We start from the raw sequence: 26323 nt of genomic DNA, 5'->3' as shown, positions 1-26323 counted from the left end.
TCACAATGGCCAAAATTGAGGCTCAACCAGTAAAGCTTCTGGGAGGGGCAGAGCAGAAAGCCCCTGCTTACCACCAAATTCTGATTTGCTTCCACAGCCCCACCCAGGAACAGAAAAGGGTAACAGCACCCTTTCTGCTCAACTCTCCACCTGCTATCCCTCACCCCTTCTCAGGAAGCACTGCTCCAGGGAGAGAAGCTCTACCCAGAATCAGCCAGCCTCCTCCTCAGGAAACCCTAGAGACTCCCAGGGCTTGGGCACAAGCCTCATACTCTGGCAAAAGCCCCCCAAACCCTGACATTCCCCAGAATTTTCAGGTCCTGACATCCTGAGCTCTGGGAGTCCTGGCTCAGCCAACACTATTGCACAGAGGACGTTTAGCCTGAAGCAAGCTATCACATACAAATGGAAATGCAGATTAAATGTAGCTACCATGAACACAAACAGATAATATGCAGTTTGCTCTAGAATTTTTTATTTCTCGAATGGCCCTTAAAATAAATGGGCCCCTGGAAATCACCTTGATCTAGAGAAAAGGTTTTTCTTGGGTTGTAATGTTACTTGCTTTAACCAGACTCACATAAATAAAATTTAGATAAACTAAATGCTTTGAAATTTACACACACACATACACACACACACACACAAATGCACACACACAGAGAGAAAACTCAAACAAATCTCCAATGAGTAGGACTTCAAGAGCTTCCATCTTTTGGGGAGACAACCGTTTTTGAACTAGGTGTCTCCTAGCTTTTAATGACTAGATTGAGCCATGAACAGAATACAGGGATTCACAGCTAAGCAAGCCAGTTACAGGCCAGACCTTGGGAATGGTCGACCTCTGACAATTACCCTGAAAGAGGAGTGAGATAGGGATGAAGTGAACAAATGCATGATCTATTGGTCTTCTTTTATCTCTGCTGCTTCCTTTCCGACCTCCTCCTCTGTGCTCGAGCCATCCTAAAGTTTACTTAGTTCTCCAAGACACTGGGCTCTCTTCCAGTTCCTGGCCACTGTGAGTGTCGTTCCCTTAAGTAAGACTCAACCACTCTTCCAGGTATTCCCCTGCTTGCTCAGATCAGCATTAAGGACATTTCTCTAATGCCCTTCTAGTCCCCTGGACTAGAGTGCCGCTTTTGTAGAATTTATTACACAGCCCTGGAATTGGGTATTTAATATTCTCTTTTACCCACTAGACTGTAAGCTCTGTATACCAATTTCTCATCACAAACCCTGGCCCATAATAATTGCTTGCTAAGACTCAGGTAACTGAATGAATAAATACACTTTTAGAAGCATGACATGATAATCACGTCAAAGACATGGACATGTGGGTTTGGCAATGGATATATCTGTCCACACCTAAAACTGTATTCATCATGGCATTAAAAATAAACAAACAAACAAAACAAAATAAAAAAAGTCCTGTACAAGTCTAAAATTATCACCCATAGAAATAAAGTACCTCAGACATTTTAGAATAAAATATGCTTTCTTTTCACTCCAGCTCCTTGTTTCAGGACAGAAGAGCGTCTCTCTCTTTGAAAGGTTAATTCTTTCCTTTCTACCAAAGACATCCCAATGCTTCTAGCAGACAATTTCTTCTAAAGAAAAGAATTCATGCTAAAAGTTACAGACTTTAGTTTTAATCTGTTTTTAAATACACACACACACACACACACACACACACACACACACACACACATTTTAAGAGGCATTCTTCAAAAAACACCAGCTCTCTTTCTGACATCACTTTCCCTGACTGAAATCTATCACTTAACCAAATGAGCCAAACAACCATTGTCACATCTTTTTATGACAGGTTTCAAATATTGCCTGCTACTGAAGTCTACACCTTGCTAGACTTGGCAGATTCCAGTTTTTAGAGGAAAATAAGGGAAATGTGCACCTGAAGTCTGAGTGGGGAGGGTGGCAGAATCATTAAAGGTCCCAGCAACCCAGGGTGCATCCTATTTAGGCACCAACAGTTTACTGTGTTAAGGGCCTGGTTAAGTTGCCTGAAGTGGACTGAGAGAGGGAGTTGCCTGTTCAAAGAACTGCTGGTGGGTTAAGGATGCAGATGAGCAACATGAGCCCAAGGAAAAAGCTGGAACTAAGTCTATCTGTCCCTAAAGCAATACTTAGAAAGTTCAGTCAAAATCCCATTCACTGACCATGTAAAATGCAAACCACCTGATGAGAGGCACTAAGGGGAGTTCTTCACTGAAGGGTAGGATAGTGGGAAGTGCCCTCTGGGCTATCAGACTTTGTTGAGAAAGAAAAGATGAGCATCATATTATAGGGATTCAGAGGTACCCCAAAGGACCACTTGAGCCAGAATGGGCCCTGTTGATAAGTAACTTTGAGAGAAAAAAGAAAACAAATATTCTGAAGTCGCAGTATTCCACTATTCCACTTTGCTTTGGGCAATTACTTTGGGTGGGGAGAGAAACTAATAGAGTATGAAGAACAGAGCAGGTCAGGATGTATCAGCACAGACTGAGTCTGAATGGAAGAGATTCTGCAGGGCCTGGGAGTTTCCCCTCACCAGACATAGAAAGGGCTTCCAGATTCTGCAGGGCCTGGGAGTTTCCCCTCACCAGACATAGAAAGGGCTTCCAACTGATGAGAAAAGCAGCATGGGCTCTGGAGACAAATCTAGATTTAATTCTTAGCTTTATTATTTACTAGCTGTGTGACTTGGCAAAAACTGATAAACCTCTCTGAGCCTTGCTTCCCTCACCTGTAAAAATGAAGCAAAGAACACTGACTTCCCTAGAGTAATAGAAAAGACTGAATAAAATTATCTATATAAAGTACCTAGCCTGGTGCCTAAGATATATCCTAATCGCTATATTAAAAACAATTATAAGCAATAAAGAAAAATTCTCTCTCACGATCCTTATCACAGACTTGACAATCAAACGCACACACCTCTCCTTGTCTGAGAGGCACTGGTCCACAGTGTCTTCCATGCCTACTGTCTTCATTTACATCACACCAGTGCACACCCAAGCCCAGACTCTCTTCACCTCACACCCATCCCACTGTCACAGCCCTCAACTCCAGGTTCTCCTTACTCCATTATACCTGCCAGGCATCAACTTTACCTTCTAGGCCCAGCTCTCACCAATTACCTTACTGTTTGAACAGCTTAAAGAAAACAATCCTGACTCCCTCATTGGGCATGCCCAACTTAACATCCATTCTCCTCCCCTCCTGCTCACCAGTCAGCATGGAGCGCCCCTGTAGCCACACTGTCACACTCACTGGTTCCTGATGGGCATCATGCACCAGGCCCTCCTGTCCTCACAACAGTCCTCTCTTCTCAACATCCTTACAAATCCTGTCCTTCCTCCAATGCCCTATTTGACTTCAGCTTCCTCTGAAGAGCCTACTCTGACCTGCCACCCTCCCTCACACTCCTAGAGCACACTGTTAGGTACAGATTTGATGCTAAAATATACTCAACTGATAGTCGATGAGGGAGTGGGTGCTAGTGCTGGAATTCCATATGGGGCCCTGAATTTCCTCAGCACATCTCTGTAGGTCTATTCAAAAGTAAAAGCTGATGATTACAGGACAGGTGGGCCTTTGGGGGACAGCACACCACCGGGCAGGCAGTGTGCTCTTACTCGCTGAATTCAGATGCAGAGAAAGCCTCCCTGATTCAAGAGTTAAAAAGCCCAAAACACTTGGAGATAACTTAAACCAAGATTTATTTTAAAGCAGCATTTCAAGGAAATGCTCTCATTCTGAGCGGATTAATATTTTATCCCTCAATCCAAATCAAACTCGTATGACCATCAGACTTAAAAAAATCAGGTCTACTCCAGGTCCTGGAAAGATGTGGGGCCCTGGAGAGAAACGTCAGCAAGTGAATGTTCAGACTACAAATAAGGCTTTTCAAACTCACAGAAATCCTCTCTAAGAAGGGCCCACAACCAGGCTAATGTTGAACACTTCACAACTGGAAAGGCCTTTCCAGTTTACAAAGTCCCTTTCATTTCTCTCCTTGGTACTTAGGACAGCTCGGTGACGAAAATTACATGGCAGATGGGGCTATCCAATTTTAGGGGTGAGAAAAGCTTAGCCTGGAGGAGAAGTGAAGTATACTGACTGAAGTCACATCTCTAGTAAGTATAGAACCAGGAACCAGAGCCAGGACTTCTGGTGTCTGGATTTGTGTTCTTCCCACTAAAATATGTAACAAACCAATAACTACAGCAGCTAGTAACCCTCTCCACCAAAGAAGCCACCTTAGGATGGAACAACACACAGATATCAAAACCATGAGCACTGCCATAACCCCAGGCCAGGTGGGCACTGAGCGCATACTCCCAGAAATAACCAATACCACAGACTGTCTCTGAGACCGAAGTTTCCAGGATCCCCACACCCCTCAAGCTGGATGAGCCCAGACCACAGCCACGGGGCAGCATCACCCAACACCAAGTGAGCCAGGGCCACTGTTAGCCAAGGGCCATCCCTCATCAGAAGACTTTACCAGCATCAGAGTCTCTCCTCTCTTTGCTGATGCCTTTGATCACTGCCCGAAGTTTAAGCCACACGCCCAGCTCCTAAACACCTGTACCTAGTGTACTGTCACTCCTGTGTTACTCTGAACTTTCTAGTCACAAACTCAGCCTTCTCCTCATGCTTCCCCCCACTCCTCAGTCATTCCCTCTGCCCTCTGGAATTGCTGCTCCAGCAGCAACAAGTTCTCCTCTACCCTCAGTCTCTTCAAAGGGATCCCATAACCTCCTTGCTTTACCTGAAACCTGGGTTACAATAGAGCTCACTGCTTTACTTCCCTTACAGTCCTTTGAAACCCCTCTACCTCAGGTTCTTAAGGTGGGGGCTGAGAGCTTCCTGGCTTCTCTGTTCCTCTTCACATTTAGACCAATACTCCCTCATCCTACTATAAAAATCAAACAGACAAAAATCCCGTTCCTTTGAGGATAGTGCCATTGGCTACGTGACCTTCTCCTCTTCCTCTGTCTTGTCTTCTAATACCCTGAACTCATGACTTAGCTCCTGGCTCCCAGTCATCCTTTCTAGCTCAAGTTCTACGATCTTCTGGGGGATTCCAATATCCCTTGGTTGTCTTGACCAATCCCTGACTTCTCAATTCCTTGAAGTAGTGATTTCCAATGACCATCTCCTCTATGCCTCCTCAGTCACCCACTTCCACTGTCACACCCCAAATTTTATCACTCATATCATGAATTCAAGCCTTCTGCTCTCTGACCACAACCTCCTGACTTCTTCAACTACTTCTACTATAAACATTTGTAACCTTTCTGAGATGTCTAGTCATTTGGTAACTCCATTTTCTCCCAATTAGGCCTCTCCTTTTCTCCTTATCCACACTAGATTTCATGACCCATCTTTTCAGTAATGCTCTTGCCAATACCCTAAACTCTGTTCCATCTTTTTATTACACACAGCTAGCAAAACTCTCATCCTAGATGTGCTCAAATATTCCCTTTCTCCATACCTGGATAAGAGAACCAAGCTCTTCTACAGTAAGTCATATAATGGGATAGATTAACATCACTATAAATTCATGATCACCAACCTTAAACAGCCTCAACACTACCTGATAACTTACCTTGTTTCTCTAGCCTGCTGCCTCCCTCTCTACAATGATCATTTCAAGTCTTCACTTTCCTGAGACAAACAACTCTGCCACCTACCCCCCTATCCTCAGCAGTTAATCCTTTCCCTGGCTTCAGAAAAACTAAGAACTCCCATCAGGAGTTCTTACTCTCCGCTTCCCACCACCAAACCAACCTTCTATTTGCCCCATCTTCTCTTCCTATTGCCTCACTGCAAAGAAGAGTAAGGTACCTTCTCTTAATACTACCTGTCTTCTGACATCTTATTGAGTTTTCCAACCCATGAATTAATTAGATGTATTCCTAGGAGCTTGATATTTTTATAGTAATATTTTTATCTTTCATGTCTCTACTTCTTAACATTTTGAACATACGGAAAACAGTTATGATGACTGTTATTACATCCTTTTCTATTAATTCTAACATCTGTGTGAGTTCAGAGTTGGTTTCATTTGAATGATGAAATCTCATTATAGGTCATGTTTTCCTGCTTCTTTGCATGCCTGGTAATCTTTGACTGAATGCCAGAAATTGTAAATTTTATCTTATTGGGTGCTAGATATTTTTGCATTCCTAAATATTCTTGTGCTTTGTTAAGTTACTTGGATCAAACTGTTTGATCGTTTCGATCTTGCTTTAATGATATATTAGGTGGGTCAGGAATAGTGCTCAGTCTAGGGCTAATTATTCCTCACTACTGAGACAAAAACTTTCTGAATACTCTACCCAATGTCCCATGAATTACAAATTTTTCCAGTCTAGGTGGTAGGAACAGGCACTATTCCTGGCCCTGTGTGAACACTGAACATTGTTCTCTCTAATCCATTAGAATGTTTCTTTCCCCAACCTTGGGTAGTTTCCTCACACACATAGTCTGAAAAGTACTCTGCTGAATACTCAAGAAAGACCCTTTGCTAATCTCTGGAGTTCTCTTTCTATGCAGTTTTCTCCTCCTTGATAGTTCATCTGTGTACTCTAGCTACCTCTATCTCCACAGACCCTTAATTCAGTCTCCTCTACTTGCTGTGGCCTAGACACTCTCCCAAATCAGTAACTGGGACAATCATAGGGCTCATTTCATTTGTTTCCTGTTTCTCAGGGATCTTTGTCCTTCATTGCCTGATATCCAGTGTTTTGAAAACTATTGTTTATATGTATTGCCTGTTTTGTTTTTGGTGGTGTTTCAGATGGGAGGGTAAATCCAGTCCCTGCTACTCTATCTTGATCAGAAGCAGAAGACTCTTTCAATCCTATTTAATGGTATTTTAAAATCATAAAGAATAAAATGCACACAATTTAAGTGTAGAGTATGATTAATGCAGATACCCATGTAAACACACCAATCAGGATACAGACCATTTCTGTCAGCTCCAGAAAGTTCTTTCATTCTCCTTCCCAGTCATCTCCACCTCAGAAAACCAATGAACTGATTTCTTTTGGTACAGATGACAAGCATACCTTATTTTATTGTGCTTTGCTTTACTGTGCTTCTTAGATGTTGCATTTTTTAACAAATTGAAGGTCTGTGGCAACCCAGTATCGAGCAAGTCTATCAGTGTCATTTTTCCAAAAGCATGTGTTCACTTCAGCCTCTGTGTCACATTTTAATTAAGTTATGTGCATTGTTTTTTTTTTAGACATAATGCTAGCACATTACACTACAGTATAATGTAAACATAACTTTCATAGGCACTAGGAAACCAAAAAATTAGGTGACTCGCTTTTATTGCAATATTTGCTTTACTGCAACATAAACCCACAATATCTGCAAGGTATGCCGGTAGTTAGGCCTATTTCAGAACTTCATATAAATGGAATTATACCATATGTTCTCTTTTGTTTCTGGCTTCTTTCCCTCAGCAAAATGTTTTTGAGCTTCGTTGATAATGCTGTATTAGTAGTTCATTCCCTTTTTTACTGCTGAATACCATTCCAGTGTCTGGATATACCTCAATTTATCTATTTACCTGTCGATAGACGTTTGTTTTTTCCAGTTTGGAGCTATTATGAAAGCTCTATGACTATTCACTTATAAGTCTTTTCATGGACATATGTTTTCATTTCTCTTGGGTAAATACCTAGGAATGGAACTGCTGGGCCATATGGTAAGTTATTTGTTTAACTTTATGAGAAATTGCCAAACTGTTTTCCAAGTGGTTATACCATTTTATACTTCAATGAGCTCTACATGAGTGTTTCAATTGCTCTATATCTTAGCTAACACTTGCTATTGTCAGTCTTTTTTATTTTAGCTATTTTACTATATACGTAGTGGTATCTCATTATGGTTTCAACTTGCACTTTATTGATATTGAACATCTTATATACATTTTTTAGTTATTTGCATGTATTCCTTTAAGTATCTGTTCAACTCTTTTGCCAGTTTATCTTATTATTTAGTTGTAAGAGTTCTTTACATATTCTAGATATAAACCTTTGTCATATACATGTATTGTGAGTACTGTCTCCCAGTGTATGGCTTCCCTTTTCAATTTCTTAGTGTTTTTTAAAGAACAGATATCTTTTTAGAAAATATTTAAATTTAACCTTTTAATTAGATTAATGATCCACTCCAAGTTAATGTTTGTGTCTCATGTGACCTAAGCATCACGCTTCATTTTTTCACAGAGAGATATCCAGTTGTTTCTGCATGATTTTACTGAGAAGGTTATCCTTTCTCCACTGAATTATGTTAGCACTTTTGTCTAAAATCATATATATGTTTTTCTAGATTCTCTATTCTGTTCAATTTTATATATTTATCTTTATGCCAAAACCATACTGTATCTATTGGAGCTTATGGCAAGTCTTGAAATCAGGTAGTATAAGTCCTCCAACTTTGTTCTTCCTTGTCAAAATTGTTTTGATTACTATAGAGCCTTTGACAGTCCATATAAATTTTAGAATCAGCTTGTCAATTTCAAAAAAAAAAAAAAAAAAAGAAAAAGAAAAAGAAAAGCCTGTTATGGTTTTTGAGTGGGACAGCACTGCATATGTAGATCTATCTGAGACAAACGGACATTTAACAATATTGAGCCTTCCAATCCATTAGCATGGTATATCTTCATTTAGATCATTTTTAATATTACTCATCAGTGTTTTGTAGTTTTCAATCCAGAGGTCTTATGTATCTTTTCTTATATTTAATCCTAAGTTTTTAAGTTTATTATGCTGTTGTAAATATTTTTTTAAATTTCACTTTTTCAAATGCTTGCAGCTTATATATCATGAAAAAATTGATTTTTGTACAGTGATCTTGTATCCTGTGAACTTGCTATATTCACTTACTAGTTTCCAGCAGGTTTTTGGTTGATTCATTGGGACAATCACGTTGACTATAAACAGAGATAGCTCTTTACTTATTTCTTTCCAATCGTTATATGCCTTTTACATGTTGAATAAAAGGGGTGCGAATGGAATGCTTATCTTGCTCCCAACCTTAGGAGGAAAGCATTCAGTCTTTCCCCGTTAAGTAGTTTTTTGTAGATTACCTTTTTAAGGTTGAAGAAGTTCCCTTATATTCCTAGTTTTCTAAGAGTTTTTTAAATTATGAATGGTTATAGAATATTGCCAGTTGCTTCTTTTACATTTACTTGGGTGATATGATTTTTCTCCTTTATTCTGTTAATAATGGTAAATTACATTGTTTAATTTTCCAAAGACAAACCAACCTTGTATTTCTGTTCTAAATTCCATGTGATAATGACGTATTACTCTTTTCATATGGCTAGATTCAATTTGCTAATATTTAATTTAGAATTTTCTTGTCTATATTAATGAAGGACATTGTTCCATAATTTTCTTATAATATTTCTGTTAGGTTTTGGTATCAAGCTTATTTTGGCCTCATAATATGATTTGTGGCATGTTCCTTTCTCCTCTATTACTTGAGTAAATCTTCTAAGAATGGTGTTATTTCTTTCTAAAATGTTTGATAGACTCTACTTTTGACCCCATCCAGATCTCTAGTTTTCTTCAAGTTAAGGTTGGTGATTTTGAATTCCATTAAAAAGTTGATATAGGGCTCTTCAGATCTTTTATTTCTTCTTGAGTTAGTTCTGGTAAGTGGAATCTTTCAAAGAATTCATCAATTTCTCCGAAGTTGAATTTGTTCTAAAATTGTTTATTATTCTCTTGTTATTTTAATGTCTGTAATATCAGTAGTGATGTATAGTATTTCATTTTCAATATTGGTCATTTGTAATTTGTTCTTTTTTGTCTTATTAGTGGCTTATCAATTTTATTAAGCTTTCAAGAAGCTCTATTTTGGTTTTGTTAACTTCATCTATTACTTAACTGTTTTCTAGTCTATTGACTTCTGCTTTTTATTATTTCTTTTTTCTACCTACCTTTGACTTAATTTGCTCTTCTTTTTCTAGATTCTTAAGTTGGAAATGTAGAGCATTGATTTGAAATCTTTCTCCTTTTCTACTATACATATTTAAAGCTATAACTTTCCCTCTAGTACTGCTTTAGATGAACACACGAATTCTGATATTTTCATCATTCATTTTTAAATATTTTAAAATTTTTATTGTAATTTTTATTTGAATTTGAGGTTACTTAGAGATGTAATATTCAGTTTCCAAATATTTGAGAGGTTTTCTAGACAGCTTATTGTTATTGATTTCTACAATAAATCTACTATAATTAGAGAAAATATACCTTGTAACATTTTAATCTTTTGAAATTTAGTGAGACTTTTTTTACGATCCATCTTGGTAATGTTCCATGTGCCCTTGAAAAGAATGCGTATCCTGCAGTTACGCATTGTAGAGTTGTTCTATAAATATCCATTATGTCAAGTTGGTAGATAGTATTTAGATGTTATCTATTCCTGCTGTTTTTGTCTCCTAATTCTACCAGTTATTGAGAGATGATTGTATCTATATACATATATTGCATCTATGATTATGGATTTATTGATTTCTCTACTTAATTTTGACAGCTTTTGATTCATTTATTTTAAAGCTTTTTTAGGTACACATTTAGGATCATTGTGTCTTCTTGATGAATTGATCCTTTAATGATTATGAAATGTATCTGTGAAATACATGTTTCTAGAAATACTACTTGTACTGAAGTTCATTTTATGTGGTATTAATATAGTTACTCAAGCTTTCTATTGATTAGCATTTGCATGGCATATTATTTCCCATCCTTACTTTTAATCTGTCTCCAAATTTACAGCATATAGTTACATCTTGTATTTTTATTAAGTCTGATAATTTCTGTCTTTTAATTAAAATGTATCCATTTTTGCTTACAATTACTGATGTGTTTGAGTTTACATCTACCATATTGTTTTTATAAATGAAAATATTTATAAAAATATAAAATTTATTTGTCCCATATATTCTTTGTTCCTTTTTTCCTCCTTTCCTGCATTGTTTTGGATAATTGAGTATTATTTAGTATTCCAAGTATTCTCTTCTTTTGACTTCTCTGATATAACATTAGGTTTTATTTTTTAACCATTTATCTAGAGATTATCATATGCATCCTTAAGTTAACAGTCTACCATGAATGCAGAACAGTCTACATGTTATTTCACACAAAATGTAAGAACTTTACAACCGTAAAGTTCCATTTAGCTCCCTATCTTTTGCGCTATTGTTGTCACATATTTTACTGCTATATATGCTATCATCTTTGTAATACCCTGGTATTCTTTTTACTTTAAACATTTATCTTTTAAAGAAATTTAGAAATGAGAAAAATTATTTTATACTTACCCATATTTACCATTTTTGGTGCTCTTCATTTTTTTAAACATGTATCTAACTTTCTCTTATTATTTTCTTTTAGCCTGAAGAACTTCCTGTAATCTTTCTTGTAGTGCAGATTTGACAGTAACAAATTCTCTTGGTTTCTTTCATTTATCTGAAAATTTCTTTATTTTGCCTTAATTTTTGAAGAGTATTTTCACTGGGTACAGAAGTCTAATTCTTTCTTTCAGCTCTTGAAAGATGTCATTGCATTGCCCCTTAGCTTATACTATCTCTAAAAATAAGTCAGCAGTAGTTCTCACTATTTTACTACAGTATATGTTTTTGTTTTCCCACTGGTTTCTTTTAAAATATTCTCCTTATAACTGACTTTCAGTAACTTGAATTTGATGTGCTTAGGTGTGGCTTTCTTTGTATTATATACTACTTGGGATTTGCTGAGCTTCTTGGATCTGTGAACTTACAGTTTCCATAAACTTACCATATTTTTTGCTATTATTTCTTTAAATATTTTTCTTCCCAAATCTCTCTTCACTCTCCTACTGAGATTCCATTTTCATGTATATCACATTGCTTATTACTGTCCTAGAGATCATGAAGCCTTCACTGCTTTTTTTCCCTATAATGTCCAATTTATTGCTTTTTTGTGTGTCAGACACTGTATTTTTGAGTCCAAATCTTTCTATTTTGTTCTTTTTTATAGTCTCTATTCCTCTGTCACTATATGAGTTTAAATCTTTGAACAGACTTAAAACTGCTTCAAATCTTTAACTGTTGATTGCAACATCTCTGTAATCTCTTGGTTTATTTCTATTGACTTTTTCCCATTAATTATAGATTATGTTTTCCTGATTCTTTTCATGTCTTATAATTTTTTATTCTGTGGGGAAATATATGGGGAAAGTGTAGATTTGGGTTTCTTCCTTTAAAGAGTGCTGAATTTTGTTCTGGCAGGTGTTTAATTTATTGGCCATTTGGCCAGATCTTTTTGAAGCTTATTCTTAAGCTTGATTAAAGCAGCACTCACTCTAGGCTAGAGTAGTCCTAGCTTCTCTGACGTCTCAACTGATTGGCCAATGCATTCATAAATTTAATCTGCTCCAACTGGTCAGAACCCCTAAATTGCCCAGTACTGTGAGACTTCTGGCAGCTCATGGCTCAGTAAGTCTCACCTGGCATATAAACAGCTTAGTATATGGCCAAAGGTTTAAGGAATCCCTATGCAGATTTCTGGACATTTCTCTCCAGTTACTCTTTCATGAAAATTCCAGCTGTCTTAGTAGCCCTGAACTCTGCTCTTTGCCTCCTCAGCAGAGAGACTACTGTGTTCTGATGGGCTCTGACTCCCTGTGCCACAACTCTAAAAGTGTCTACAGGAAGAAAGCCAAGACAATTGTGGGGCTTACCTCATGTGTTTCACTCCTCTTAGGGATCCAAGTTCTGGGCTGCCTATTTCCATTTTCTGAAAACAGTTGTTTCACATATTTTGTACAGTTTTATACTTGTTTTTGGTGAAAGATCCAGTCTGATATTATTACTATATGGAAGCAGCTTACAATAGTCTTAAACTGGTCTCCCCAAATCCAGTCTTGTATCCATCCAGTCCATTCATACTACTGTAGTCAGAATGATTTTTATATGCAAACTTTTTCAAAATTTTATTAAGAAAAATGTCAAACAATTATAAAAATAGAAAAAATTATACAGCAAACACCCATATGCCTACCACTTAGATTCCACAGTTAACATCTGCTATATTTTCTTTATCCTAAATCTATCCACACCTCTATCCAATCTACCAATTCACCTTATTTTTTGAACAATTTTAAGTTGAGCTGCAGATACTAGAACACAGAATAATTTTTATTAAACACAAATTTAAATCACATAACTTCCTACTTAAAAGTCAATGATCAAAATCTGCAATATGGTCTAAAAGGCCTTATGTGATCTGGGGTCTACTGACCCCTCCAGTCTCTTCTCCACTCTCCTCTCCCAGCACCTAGAGGTCCTACCTCCCTGGCTTTGTTCAGTTCCTCCAATGTCCTCTGATGCTTCTTACTGTATGGTCTTTGTGCGGATTCTTCCCTTGACTGGAACGCTATATAACTAACTATTCATTAATTCTTCACTGCCTCCAGGATGCTTCCATTCACCCTCTAGATATCAGGTCTGCCCATTAAACGTTCTCACAGCATTATGTAACTTTCCTTCAGAGCACTTACAAAAGTTTTTAATTATAATTTTTGCCTTCTCCATTTAGATATAAGCTTCATGAAGACAGGAACTCTGTTTTGTCTCACAATTGTAACGCCAGTGCTTAGTAAGGTACTTGGTCAATATTTCTACTACTGTGTAGGCACTCAAAAATACTCATTAAATGAATGAATAAGTCATTCTTTCTTAAGAAATTTAAGACAAAGAAAAAAGTACCTTGCTGGAATTTTTGCTTCTTAGTAGCCTATTAGATTGGACCCAACCAGGTGGTACAGAAGTATTTAGGGCTCAGCTGTAAATACTGCCTCCAGATCAAGCACAGTTGCCCAATCCCAGAGAGTAGAGGAATAAATTCATGCAGAAAACTCTCCAAAGACAGAGAATCCACGAACTGTCAGTCCTCTTCTAGACAGCCAATCAAAACTCTCATAATACTGTGGACCCGCATCCTTATTCTATTCTCATAACTACAGCTCTGAGTCTGAGTTTTGTTGTGTTTTTATTCAGAGAAAATATCTCTTTAAAAATGAGTGTTTTTAAGGGTTTAAAAATACAAAGTGCCCAACAACTCACATGTGCCTCTCCCGTGTGCTCCCAGCGCATATACGGGGGTAATAATGATTTTGCTTTGTGGGGCTGTGAATGCATCTCAAATGGGGTAGAGGATACTTATGTTTTGGGTGTTTACATTTACTGAAAGGAAAATTGAGGAAAGGAACAACTGCTGAACTTTAATAAAGAAGAGTTCCCTGTACTACAGACATACCAGTCTTCATACACTAAGTTGCCATGCTATACCACTATTTGATCTCTGTAAGCAATTTTATCAGTATGTAAAATAATATTGCACAGAAGAAGACAGGCATAAGGTTGATAGAGGAAGTCATCAATGATTCTCAAAAGAAGTTCAATTATTATTCATAAACATCCTTTGCATTGTGGAAGTGATAGGAACTGCTAACGACACCAACTGAATAGAGAACAGAGGAAAATCATAGTTTTAATGTGTACCATTAAGGTACCAGAGGCTGTATAAAGAGCTAGGTCTGTGCATGGAGGCACTGGAATGAATTCTCCTCCCTCAGGATTTGGGACCAACAGACTCAAGGACCTGCTCTGCAGCACTGATGCCCTCAACAATTCTGCCCTTCTCCTAAATTTCACACCAACAAACCAGAGGGTGGATGGGAGGAAGGCTGCTGACAGAGCAGTCTGTTCAGTACGTACATAGCTCTCCATTGGCAAAATGGGCACCCAGGAGGACACAGATGGCCAGAGGTGCCTCCTGGGTCTTCAGAGGTCTTTGCTGTGCTCTATAAAGAAGAACTTGGTCAGGAACAGATGATAGCCGCAGCTGACAAGTGAGAGAGCGCTAATGAATCTGTTGCTAGTGCCTAGCTGCTGTCCACTGCTGTTGCCAGGGAAACAGACGTCAGCTTGATGGAAACCAGGATCAGCGAAAACTTTCACTTACCTCGTTTCCACTGATCCCGACAGCCATTTCTATGGAAACAGTAGCTGGGGGCCAGCGGCAGAGAGGTTACCACTCACTTGTTAATGCCGGGTGTGGCTACCAGCCTGTGTCCTTCAGGTGCTGTGGTACCAACAGCACCAGAATCCAGCTGTCAACTACCCCCGACAGCCTCTTAACTCTGCAACAAGAAAGTTCAGTATTTAACAGTATATATAAACGTTTAGTTTGGTTCTCTATTAGAAAAAGGAAATTTAGCATTCTTCCATTTAAACCAAATCAGGGTTTAAATTCTTGTTCTACAAATGCCAAACCATGTTGAGGTTACTAAAGTACCCAGGGTCTCTCCAGCACCCTGATCTCACCATTCAACCCCATTCACAGCATTACCTCAAAGTTCAAGAAAAAGGACATTCAACTGTGTGGACAAATCTTTCATGTATTAGCCTAGTCAAATCAAAGGCAAATCCAGCTAAATGTGAGGCAATAGGAAGTATTTTGCTACAGTGATCATTAAGGGTGTCTTTGTCCGGCACTCTGGAAGTTTGATCATCACTAATTACACACAAGAATTTTTTTTTCCAATCATATGAACTATCTACATTGAGCCCTCCGCTGTCCCTTTGCTTTTATGCCTTCTTAGCCATTTGCCAAAAATTCTCTGTTGGACAAGATATGAAATTAACTCATTAAGTCAGTATATTTTTATTCTGCAATATAGTGGTAACAAATCACACTATAGCCTGGTTATCTCATGACATCAACAATATCCCTTTCAATTCCATAAGCAATTCATCTTCTAAGATGCAGATATGCCATGGTATATGTATAGAAGGAAAGTGTGTTGTTCATTTTCTATCATCGGATGCCAATAAGGTGCTGAATGAAAGAGAAATCCAATCCCAGCCATGAATAATTTCTAAGAATGCCTATTCCCGGAAGCTATGTCTACACTAAGAAAAATATTCACAAACAATACAATAACCATCCACCTAGTGTGTTTCACCCACTGAGCCAATATTCAAGAAACAAAAATCAGAGACAATCTCTGATTACCATGGCTCATGATGGTGCTGATTTGGATGGACCATAGTGCAAATTATGATTCCACTGTATAAAATTCTGACATAACACATCATACAGGGGTATAAGTTCCACCACAAGCATCACCACCTCCCCACTCCCCTCTCTCTAAAATAACATTTACAAAAAGGTTTTATAAAAGTAACCATGCCTGAGTCTCTCTAGGGCCTGGCATTTGATGTACCCAGAATAGGGTGCAAGAGCTCCCAATAGCAAGACTCAGAAACATGAACTGGTCTGAAAATGACCCTTGCTTTTCTATAATGCTTCACCTCACCACTGTTCAAAACTTCTGAAGTTAAGATAAATAGGCCTCTAATAATATAATATTGGATTAAAGATTTAAAAAGATACCTATTACCTGGTAGATCTAGAATTTATTGGGATATAGAGAATACAAATTAATTTAGAGCTGAATGACTTTGAATTTAGTGACATAGGCTGGGTTCACATTTAATTTTCTATCATAAAAGCTGACTTACTGAGAACATTTATCTTCCAACAATATACAAGGCATTCCTAAGAAAAGAAAATGTTCCAAATATTTTGCATAATATTTTGGCAAAACCAAAGCTTTGAATTCATGGGCTAATTATAAATGATTTTAATCTATTCTTTAAAGCAAGCTTGGGAGGTGATTCATGTAGTGATATCCTTTTGTAATTGTTGGCTTATGTCAGTACATATATACAATTATGTAACAAAACACTTAAAATATTATATAACTCTGACTATTCACTTATTCAGGAGTACCTTGGCCAATTATTATCAATTAGTTCAAAAGGACTTCTCTTGCATCAAATCCCACTTTATATGCTCCTATTTAAGCCATCATAATAACAATGACCAAGTACTCTACATTCTTTAGTTCACTGAATCCTCACAATACTCCCCGGGGTTGGTATTATTATAAGCAAATCTCAGAGAGGAGCAAGGACGGAAGTCCTGGTCATCTGTCTCTAAGTCTAGTGTGTTTAACCACTATCTTACTGAAATGCCATTCTCCTCCCTTTGTACAAAAAAATCACTGTCAAACGTAATTTCATTAACAACAATTTAGTTTGCATAACACTTTATAGCTGACAAAGAACTTTCCCGCTCCCCTCAGTCAACTCTTTGGTGGCACAGAGTATAGTATTGATGTGTGCGTGAATCATGTTTCTCTTGGTCACTTCCTGTGAAACTTAGAAAATGCTACACTTTATGATTTCCAAAGAACCCTCTTGGCCGTTCCACTTCACTAGGAAGGGGAATGGGAGGAGATCAAGAGTATTAAGATGAGGATACATTAAAAGGAGTAAAATCTTTTATACATTTTTCAAAGAACTGCCATATTCATTAGCTGACTGAGGCAAACCACCTGGTGAAGTAGCTAGTACGATAGGATTATCCCCGTTTTGGGGAAAAGGAAACTGAAGCTCAGGATGATTACATGAAATCTTAGGGTTAATGTGCGACACTGGTGTTCCTTTCCAATCTACCAGTCCCTACTCAGGAGTCTGAACCACATCTAGGGAGCCTAGAGAGTCTGATTCGGGAGACTGGACATCACTGCTGCCAAGCATGGTCCTGAAAGCAAAGAAGCAGGCACCAATTACACCAGCCTACCTCCCAGGGCCACCTTTTGTTCCCTTGGGAATCTAGCAGTGATTCTAAAGGAACAAAGCATTGACACACCAACGTATCCTCTTATTCTGCCTATTTACTGATGAAAACCTCAAAAGGGACAAGGAGTTAAGAGAACAATTTTAAAACAGAAAAATCACCGTGCTTTTAAAAAGCCAGCATGAGAAGATGAGACATAGTCTGCTGAATTGTACACTTAAATGAGACATTCTTCCCCATTCCTGGACATAATGGGGCCATCTCCTCGGTGATAACTTAATGTTAAATTGCAGCATTATTTATAGACATTCTCAGCTCCTCCCACAGAATGCTTTTCATTACCATCATGTTCATGCTTGGCTACTCGGCATACAAGTTTATAAACTTCATACTCACCTTGAGAAAAAAGGTTTTGTTACAAAACCAAAGATTCTTCCAAAGCATCAGTCTTACAATACTTTAAAAATATATAAACACTAAATCAAATATGCAGATTTAAGTCAGTTCAAGAATACAATAGGATGACATGGCCATATGAAAAAAAGAAAGGACCCAAAGAGCATAAACAAATATTTCAGAATGGTTAACAGACTTAAGGACACACAGCATCATCTAACGTTTCTCCATTAGAAGGCAATAACATGGTCTTCAGTTAAGTTTCTAAAATGCGAACCCTTTAATTCACTGTTTTTGGGGTTACATTTATACTGGTCTGATTGTCTCTAATGGGCTATGCAAGATAAACCAGCTTCCTTTTAATATTTAAGTCCTTCTGGTTTTGCAACATCTCCAGTGCTCCTTTAAAAAAAAAAACAAAAAACAAAACTGTGAAGAATCTTAAGGTTAAAGTAAAAAAAATTTTAATTTGCTTTAACAAGAAAATAAATACAAATGACCTATTTTGTTGTTGCTGCTCTGGGGGTAGAGAGTAAAAGGGGAGAACAGGACATAGAAGCGAAGGGAATTATTAGGGGGAGGTGGCAGGATGCAAGTCCCTCATCAGTTTCTCGTAGTCGATGTCGCTTCATCTTTCCAGATCCAGCTCATAGACTCATGGCTTTCACAGCCCCGTGAGTGTACACCTCTAGGCTAGCAGGTACCATACTGCACTGTTTAAACAAGTTTCCCCCACTCGACACTGACTGCTTGAGCACAAGGTCTCTGTCCATGTCTTAGGACATCTTCACACTCCTGGCCTCTGGCCCAGAGCTGAGAATTCTATAGGAACTCAGAAAATGCTGGCAAAATTAGTGAACATTGCTAAAAGGCTCTGCTTTGCAGACATGGTTCTTACTTTACACAAAGTGCCCCTCAGCATTTCCTACCTTAAGTCCTACTTGTGGCCTTACTGGTGGAGAAGAGCCAGTGTGGAGCCCTAGGAGTTGGAGCACCAGCATGAACTAATGGTTAAAATACTGGAAAGTATTGCGTTTTATTTTAAAAATTCAAGTGACATTTGCATTGTATCTTGTAAGAGATCTAGTTTTGTTTTGATATAAAAATAGTATTTTAAAATTGCTTATTAATTAAATTATTTTTCCCCAAAATATATTTCAGTAAGCTGGTTGTTTATTCCACAAAGGTGTGGGTGCCTTGTTTTAATCCTCCAGCTTTGGATACTCCCATGAGGTGGCATATTTAACCCCTACCATTATAATGAGGAGCCTCTCCTCCCATCTTTCTTTCTTTCTTTTTTTAAAGACTTTGTGATATGGCTCTAACCTCTGCTTCATCCTGCTGGGGTGATGACTCCTGCTTGGGGAAGATAAAAGATAAGCCACGTCACTGGCACCATTAAATTTAGTGGTTTCCATGGCCTCAGTCAGTTAAGTTGGGTTTGGGAGACATGGGGCACCAAGGAATTCACAACAGAATTGGTGTTAACCTTGTATGGGCAGTTCCTGTGGCAAAATCAAATGCAATGTTATTTCTCCAGGGATAAATTCCACCCTAAACACTAACCTAAGGCCCAAGACGTCCAATAAGAGGAAGTCACTTTTAAAGTTTTAAGTAAAAGAGCATGAGGCTTTAGAAGCCATTTATCTATACAGGGAAGCTTTGGTAGGAGAGGGGTGTGCCATTGCACCTCCAGCTCACTCCCAGCCCTGCCACTCTTCTCACTGTGGGACGCTGGCTCCAGGGATTTTTTGAGGTAGGGTCTTCATGAGGCAGTCTGCATCCATGGTGTAAAACTAACCACACTCATGGAGAATTCAAAATGTGTTGTCTTCTGAAAGTTTTAAAGGAAGATGAAGAAAAGAAACAGAGATGGATTACTAGCTCTGCTTTCTGCTCTGGAAAAGGCAGTATTTAGGAAAATGTGATAAAGGTCTCTCCTCTGACTCAGCACACATGAAGACATCACTTCCCTGAGGTACAGTCACAAATACTAAGATAAAGTGAATGAGGAGTAGATAAACTCACTTGAGATCAAGTCTGTCAACAAGCATTTCCTGAGGATGCCTGGCTGGATGCAGTGGCAAAGGCTCCTCTGCGGGAGGTGGGCACCTCCTGGGCCTCTAGCTGGGCCTACCTGGGCAATGGTGGAATGCATGAGCTGCTTCTTAACCCAGATACCCCTCAGCTCCCTTCTCTGGGACAATGCCCTTTTGGGGATGTCTTAGGGATACTGAGGATGCAGAGCTATCCAAAGGGGCTCTGGGAGGGCATCATCAACTCCAGGCAGGGGCAGAGCCCTGTTAACATGATGAGTCACCTTCTGGAGCCTGTCTCTGTTGCACTTCTTTTAAGGGGGGTTAGCTCTTCAAAGAGACTGAGGCAGTAAACAAAAAGAGATTTAAAAAATGGTGACTGATTGGTGAGAACCATAAGGCCACAGAAACAATTGCTCAAAAGTTGATCATCATTCTGCAGATTCCACAAGTTAAGATTAAAACTGATTTAGAGGGAAAATTTTCACAGTAACAACAGCAGAAAACCAAATTAATAAATGATCCTGATCTGAAGGATGTTAAGATTTTGAAATTATTTAGTATTTACATATTAATCTAGACTTAATTCTCCTTCACGATAAAATCTGAAACACTACCAGAAATATTTGATATGTTATGGGTGACTTAAAAGGTCTGGGTTATGGAAACAAAAGCACACAAGACAAAGGCCCCTTCCTGAGAGAGACCAAGACTGGGGATCCTTTTAACCAATTGTAATCCACCTCTACATCTTTATATACTAATATGACTGGTGACTGGCTTTGGGGCAGCATTTTCATTTAATTAACAGTATTTGGCAAGCATCAGAAACACAGAATCTCACAGACAGGTACAGGCAGAAAGAATCACGGTTCAATCCAAAAGCAACACACTGAGGAGACATCAGAGTCCAAATGCATGCAGAGAAGCTGTCAGGGAGCAGCTGGGAGACACGCAGAGCTGCCTTACATGTGGCAGCAGGAGAATGTGCAACACGAATCCAACTGCTTACCCACTAAGGACACCAAGAACCAGGTTAAGGACGAAAAATGAGCCAAGGATGATCAGACTAACAAAATACACCCATGGCCATTCCCATCCTATCGCATCATTTACCTGTAAAATGTAAGGAGATCAGTTATCAGTTAACCATTTACTAAAGAGCAGAGCCCCAGTTGCAGCTGCCAGACCACCCAATGCTTTGGCTGAAGTTTAGTGCTCCTAAAACAGGAACTGAGCCTAAGAACTTCCACTTCTTTTTCTGAAAATAAGGTCAAATTCTGCTGCTGAAATCCACAAATCCGGCCTATCCAAAGCCAGGCCTGAACGAGCTCATTTAGCTACTGTTTTGTGCCAATTAATCTGCATTAGATTTGGAACCAGACCAATAAAGCAATTATAAATGCAACTCATTTTAGGACAGACAAAAGGGCAAGCGGAAGAAACGATTTGAATCTCAAGCAACAAAGTTGATTAATTTCTGGTCAATAATCTTTCTACAGCTTTCTTTCATGAAGGCTGGAGAGGTTCCAGGAAACAGCTTGATTTGGGAAGCCTCAGCAGAAAAGAAAATATCTCAGAAGACACATAAAGTGTTTGGCACCCACCCGGCAGCTCCCATCTAGCAAAGCCTGTGTGGTCTTGGCAACTGTCCTCAGGACTCTGCTTTCAAGATGAAAGAGGTATAGCTTACCCGCTCAATACACCAAGTACAAGATTTAGTACGAAAAATGACCCAAAGATGACGAGACTGACAAAATACACCCAGGGCAATTCAAATCCCATAGCATCATTCATCTGCAAGAAATAAGATGATCTCATAGAAGTGGGTTAATAAGAAACGCTAATAAAGGAGAGAGGGTCACATTAGAGACAGCATTCTATACATTTAATTAAACATTTATTTAGATTCAAATCAGAGACAACAATAGCCAATACACATTCATTACATATTCCTAACACACACGTACACACACAAGTACACAAATACACACACACACACACACACACACAGGAGAATCATCAAGGCTTTCAGGCCAAATTAGAGCAGAGTTTGACCACAGGTAGGGAAATCAGCTGGGATTTTGCTTTCTGTCACAGGAAACTGCCTTTATAAATGATTTTCAGAAAAGATCTTGGTAGAGGAGGAAAACTAGTGCTTAGCTAGAATCTATTTTCCACTCTGCCCAAGTTAGTACTTTTTTCCTTCTGAAGTTTGTGATGGTGGAAAAGTCTTAATTATAGAGACAAAACAGCAACATTTGACTCTATAAATTTTTTCTTTAAGAAAACTCAAACTATTAGCTTTCAACAGGAAGCCAACCTTTCAGAAGAAACCTACTCAACCTTAAATCTGGATTATCTGTGATCGGTAAGTACAGGCACAGCTAAAGTTATGCAAAAAAAAAAAAAAAAAGAGAAAAGTTTTTAGAGGTCAAATAGATGGCATATATTGAGAAGTGCTTTTGAAATGCGAATTTTCCTAACTGCACTCACACTCCCCCACACCTAACTTTGACTTAGCTGACCCACCCCAGGACAGCTGACTCAAACTGTGGGTTGATGGGATTACAGGAGACGAGGAACCCCGTACCCCTACTTCTAGGAACAGCTCAAGCAACACAGTTAGATCTGGACTCCCTAACAGACACTCCCAGAGGAGGTTAGATAAACAGCGCCTCACAAGCTAGAGTAAACAGGTGCTTTAAGGTTTACAGACGGATGGAAGTTTCCAGCAGCACAACTGCTGTTGTTAAATTGGGCAAACATCTCTCCCAGGAGGGAGGATTCATTAAGGACCAATTGGAGAGAAAGAATGGATGACCCTGGGCCTGACTTTTCTGAAACACCCAGAATCTTCAGCTAATGCGAGTTACATATACTCTGGGCAGAGTCATGTCTCTTGCCTTGCAGGTGAAAGCCCTTAGGCCTTTCCAAAGCCCCGCCTTAAGCATGTGCTTTCCTGCACATTATATGGATCCAGGTTTTAGCTTTACAGAAAGAGACTTGTGCATTTCACTATGTTTGCCTCATGCAGCAGCCAAACAGGAAAGGAGAACATTAAAAAAAAAATTGCCTAACATCTGTTGCTGAAGTCTAGGGAGAGGGCACTAAATCCCTTATGAAACACCTGTTTGGCCACATGAAAACTGATGTGCTTAATAGAATTCATAACAGCCTGCACATCTTACATTGCCAATTAGAGTAATGAATGAGCCAGGGCCATGTTGCAATTGTTGGTCTAATTAAGTTGGATAAACTAATTTGAGCAGGAAGGCAGAGGGTAATTCTTTCAAAGCAACAACACTGCTAAACTTATTTTAAAACCCACATGTACAGAAGAAACAGGCTGCCTGGTGTAGGGGCCAGAGCCCAGCCTAGCATCAGGACCTGAGCCAGAGACCTTTCTAGGACTGTTTTGTTCTCTGTTGGAAGAAGAATGCATGTTACAGGGGAGAGGTGAGCATCAACGTGAGGAAAGGATGTGCATGGCCAGGGCTTGCCCTGTGAAACCTCACTGTTCTACAACTCAGAGCCACCTGCTTCAGCAACCCTCATTCAGGTCTCAGTCTCCTGTTCTGGAGAATGGCTCTAGTAACAGCTGCCTGCTCCACTTGGGAAAGAAAATTTACACTAAAAAAAAAAAACCAAAGAAGACTTTGAGTACTTAGGAGTAGGTGGTGGTTGGCAGATTCATATTTGCTCAAATCTGAAGTATCACCTGGGATGTCAGCTAGGTGGTAGAGGGAAGGCAGGAGCTAAGCTAAGGCCACAGGAGACTAGCTTGAAGTGTCTATGCCAGAAGGTAGAGGGGAGAGACAAACCGTGAGCTTCAAAGGCCAGTCTTTCTTCTAGTCAAACCTTCTCACTACAAGCCTTTTTAGAGTCTACTACTTCTTCAACCTTTCCACATACACAAGGAAAAGTCAGAAGTGGCAATGTGTTCCAAAAAGTTCCCACGTGAAAATAAAGATTCTGTTTAGGATTTTGTCTGTATGGTTTTCGTCAATGACGCAGAAAGCAGCATGAACCAAAGCACTTCAATTTGGATTTTTTTTTTTTTTATTTCAAAGCCATCATGTGGTGACACCTGGTGCTCAGGAATAATATTCTATTTAGCTTCAGGTTACCTTCATCTTAAAGGCACATTCATGGCTAAAATTAAAGGACAATGTAAGGCTTTTTGTTTATTTTTAATTGTTGAAAACACTACTGGAAACTTGGTATACTGGTTGTAGCTTCTCTGAGTCAGGAATAAGAGGAGGACACAGAAAGGCAAGCCCTTGGCTGATTAACTGTAGAGAATTTCCCAGGTGCCCTGAATGAAGACACTTCCTGTTAGGGTTTGACAGCTGGTACCTCCAGAGGTGTGAGGTGTGCTCATTTAGAAAAGGGCCTGGTGCTAAGATAAGAGGCCATGGTGATTTGTACAGTTAGCTCTCTCTCCTGAAACCAATAATATTTTAATGAATTTACTACATTTGAAAACTGGTCCTCTGAGTTGAAAGAAAATAAATTTAGATCATCTAGTCTAATCCTGCATCTTGTAAATGAGAAAATTAATGCTCAGAGAGGTTCAGTGACCTACACAACCAGCTTTACCCAGCCTTAATACTCTTTCTTTATACTAAACCCTACCACCTCTGTGGACATCAAATATGTATAAATCAAATGACAGCTTATTTTTATGGAACTCACTTTATAAAAGAACGCTACAATAACTTTTTCCCATCAGAAGTTAATAATTCCACCCCCCAAACATCCAAATGGTTCTATGCATGTCTTTTTGCATATTGGGACTGCCTGTACTTCCCTTCTCAAAACTCTCTTAGCCATTTACTAGGCACTCTTGAAAATTAAGGTATAAATGAGTTCGAGAACACTGACTGAATTTAAACTTGACTAGATGCAAAACAATCCCCAGCAAAGACTTTGTCCACCATATACAACTCCTAGAGGATTAAGAAATTTGCTTGCAATCAATACTTACAACCTAATTTCCTTCTTTATCTCTCAAGATACTCCTTTTATGCCCCAGTTATGGATAAGAACAGGTATTCAAGCATGGCCGATCTACACTAATGAGGCAATGGGACTGGTACACTTGAGGGATGATAATAGTCACTAGTATTTGCTGAGCACCTGCTTTGGGCCAGGTACTGCGTGGGGTACAGAGGTACTGTTTGAACACAGCTGTGTGACTTCCAGCTTTCCATGGCGCATAAAATATTAAGAAGACTTGGCATCTTTGCTCCAGTCTAATCTATGATGAGTTAATAAATGCAATAAACAAGTGATAAAAGCAATCCTGATATGCTTCAGAGTAAGATCGTAGTGAACACTCTAGAAGACATTACTTAGCTGCCCCCTAGTGTTCTGGAAGGGTTTACAAACCTCTGACAAGTGGAAGAATGCAAAAGTGCTGGGTTCTAGTCTAGACCAGGGGTTGCCAAACTATGACCCACTGCATGCTCTTGTATGGCTCTTCAGCTAAGAATGGTTTCTATATTTTTAAATGGTTGAAAAAAATCAAAAGAAGTATAATATTCTGTGGCATGTGAAAATTATACAAAATCCAAACTTCAGTGTCCATAAACAAGGTTTTATTTTGGAATAGAGCCATACCCATTCATTTATGTATTGTCTACATTTATGTATTGTAGCACAAAACCAGCTTTTGTTTTACAATAGCAGAGCTGAGAAATTGTGACAAAGATTGTAAGGCCTGCAAGGTCAGAAATATTTACTACCTGGTCCTTTATACAAAAAGTTTGCTGACCCCTATCCTAGATCAGGAATCACAACCACTTTCTGTAGGATATATGGGGTTATTAAGTGGCCTCTCTACATCCCACACTTTCCATCTTCAAAATCCCAGACCTTCTATAAAGGGATATATATACTGAGATAATGCTTATAAATTACTTTGAGTTCCTCCATCAGAATAAATATGCTATGTAATGCATGGGAAATATAATTATTATATTGTCACATTATTAACTATGTGATTGTCATAGTAACAATAAAGATAAAAATTATATCATTCTAGGTAATGCTTAAAGGTTATCAAGAAAGAAAGTAGAAAGTTTTTTTTCTGGGTGCATGGAGTTGTCACTCCTTTAATCATACACTCCCAGAGTTTTCACTTGCTTGACAACAGGA

At 38.7% G+C, this 26323-nt stretch overlaps 1 protein-coding gene across 3 annotated transcripts in view; it reads right to left on the bottom strand.

Moving 5' to 3' along the window:
- CACNA1D (calcium voltage-gated channel subunit alpha1 D) overlaps positions 1 to 26323 on the bottom strand; it is a 459890-nt gene that overhangs the window by 129902 nt on the left and 303665 nt on the right. For 2 of the 3 annotated variants that reach the window (XM_037798303.1, XM_037798296.1), the window contains exon 8: positions 21174 to 21277. In XM_037798303.1, coding sequence (XP_037654231.1) covers positions 21174 to 21277 — 104 coding nt within the window. Of the gene's footprint in view, positions 1 to 21173; positions 21278 to 21854; positions 21959 to 26323 lie in introns of all 3 variants that reach the window. The other variant, XM_037798311.1, reaches the window with a different exon arrangement.

This window comes from Choloepus didactylus, chromosome 1 (genome assembly GCF_015220235.1).
Source record: "Choloepus didactylus isolate mChoDid1 chromosome 1, mChoDid1.pri, whole genome shotgun sequence".
In the NCBI taxonomy this organism is placed as follows: domain Eukaryota; kingdom Metazoa; phylum Chordata; class Mammalia; order Pilosa; family Megalonychidae; genus Choloepus; species Choloepus didactylus.
The sequence above is the reverse complement of the archived record's forward strand: the minus strand, read 5'-3'. Positions and strand labels throughout refer to the sequence as shown.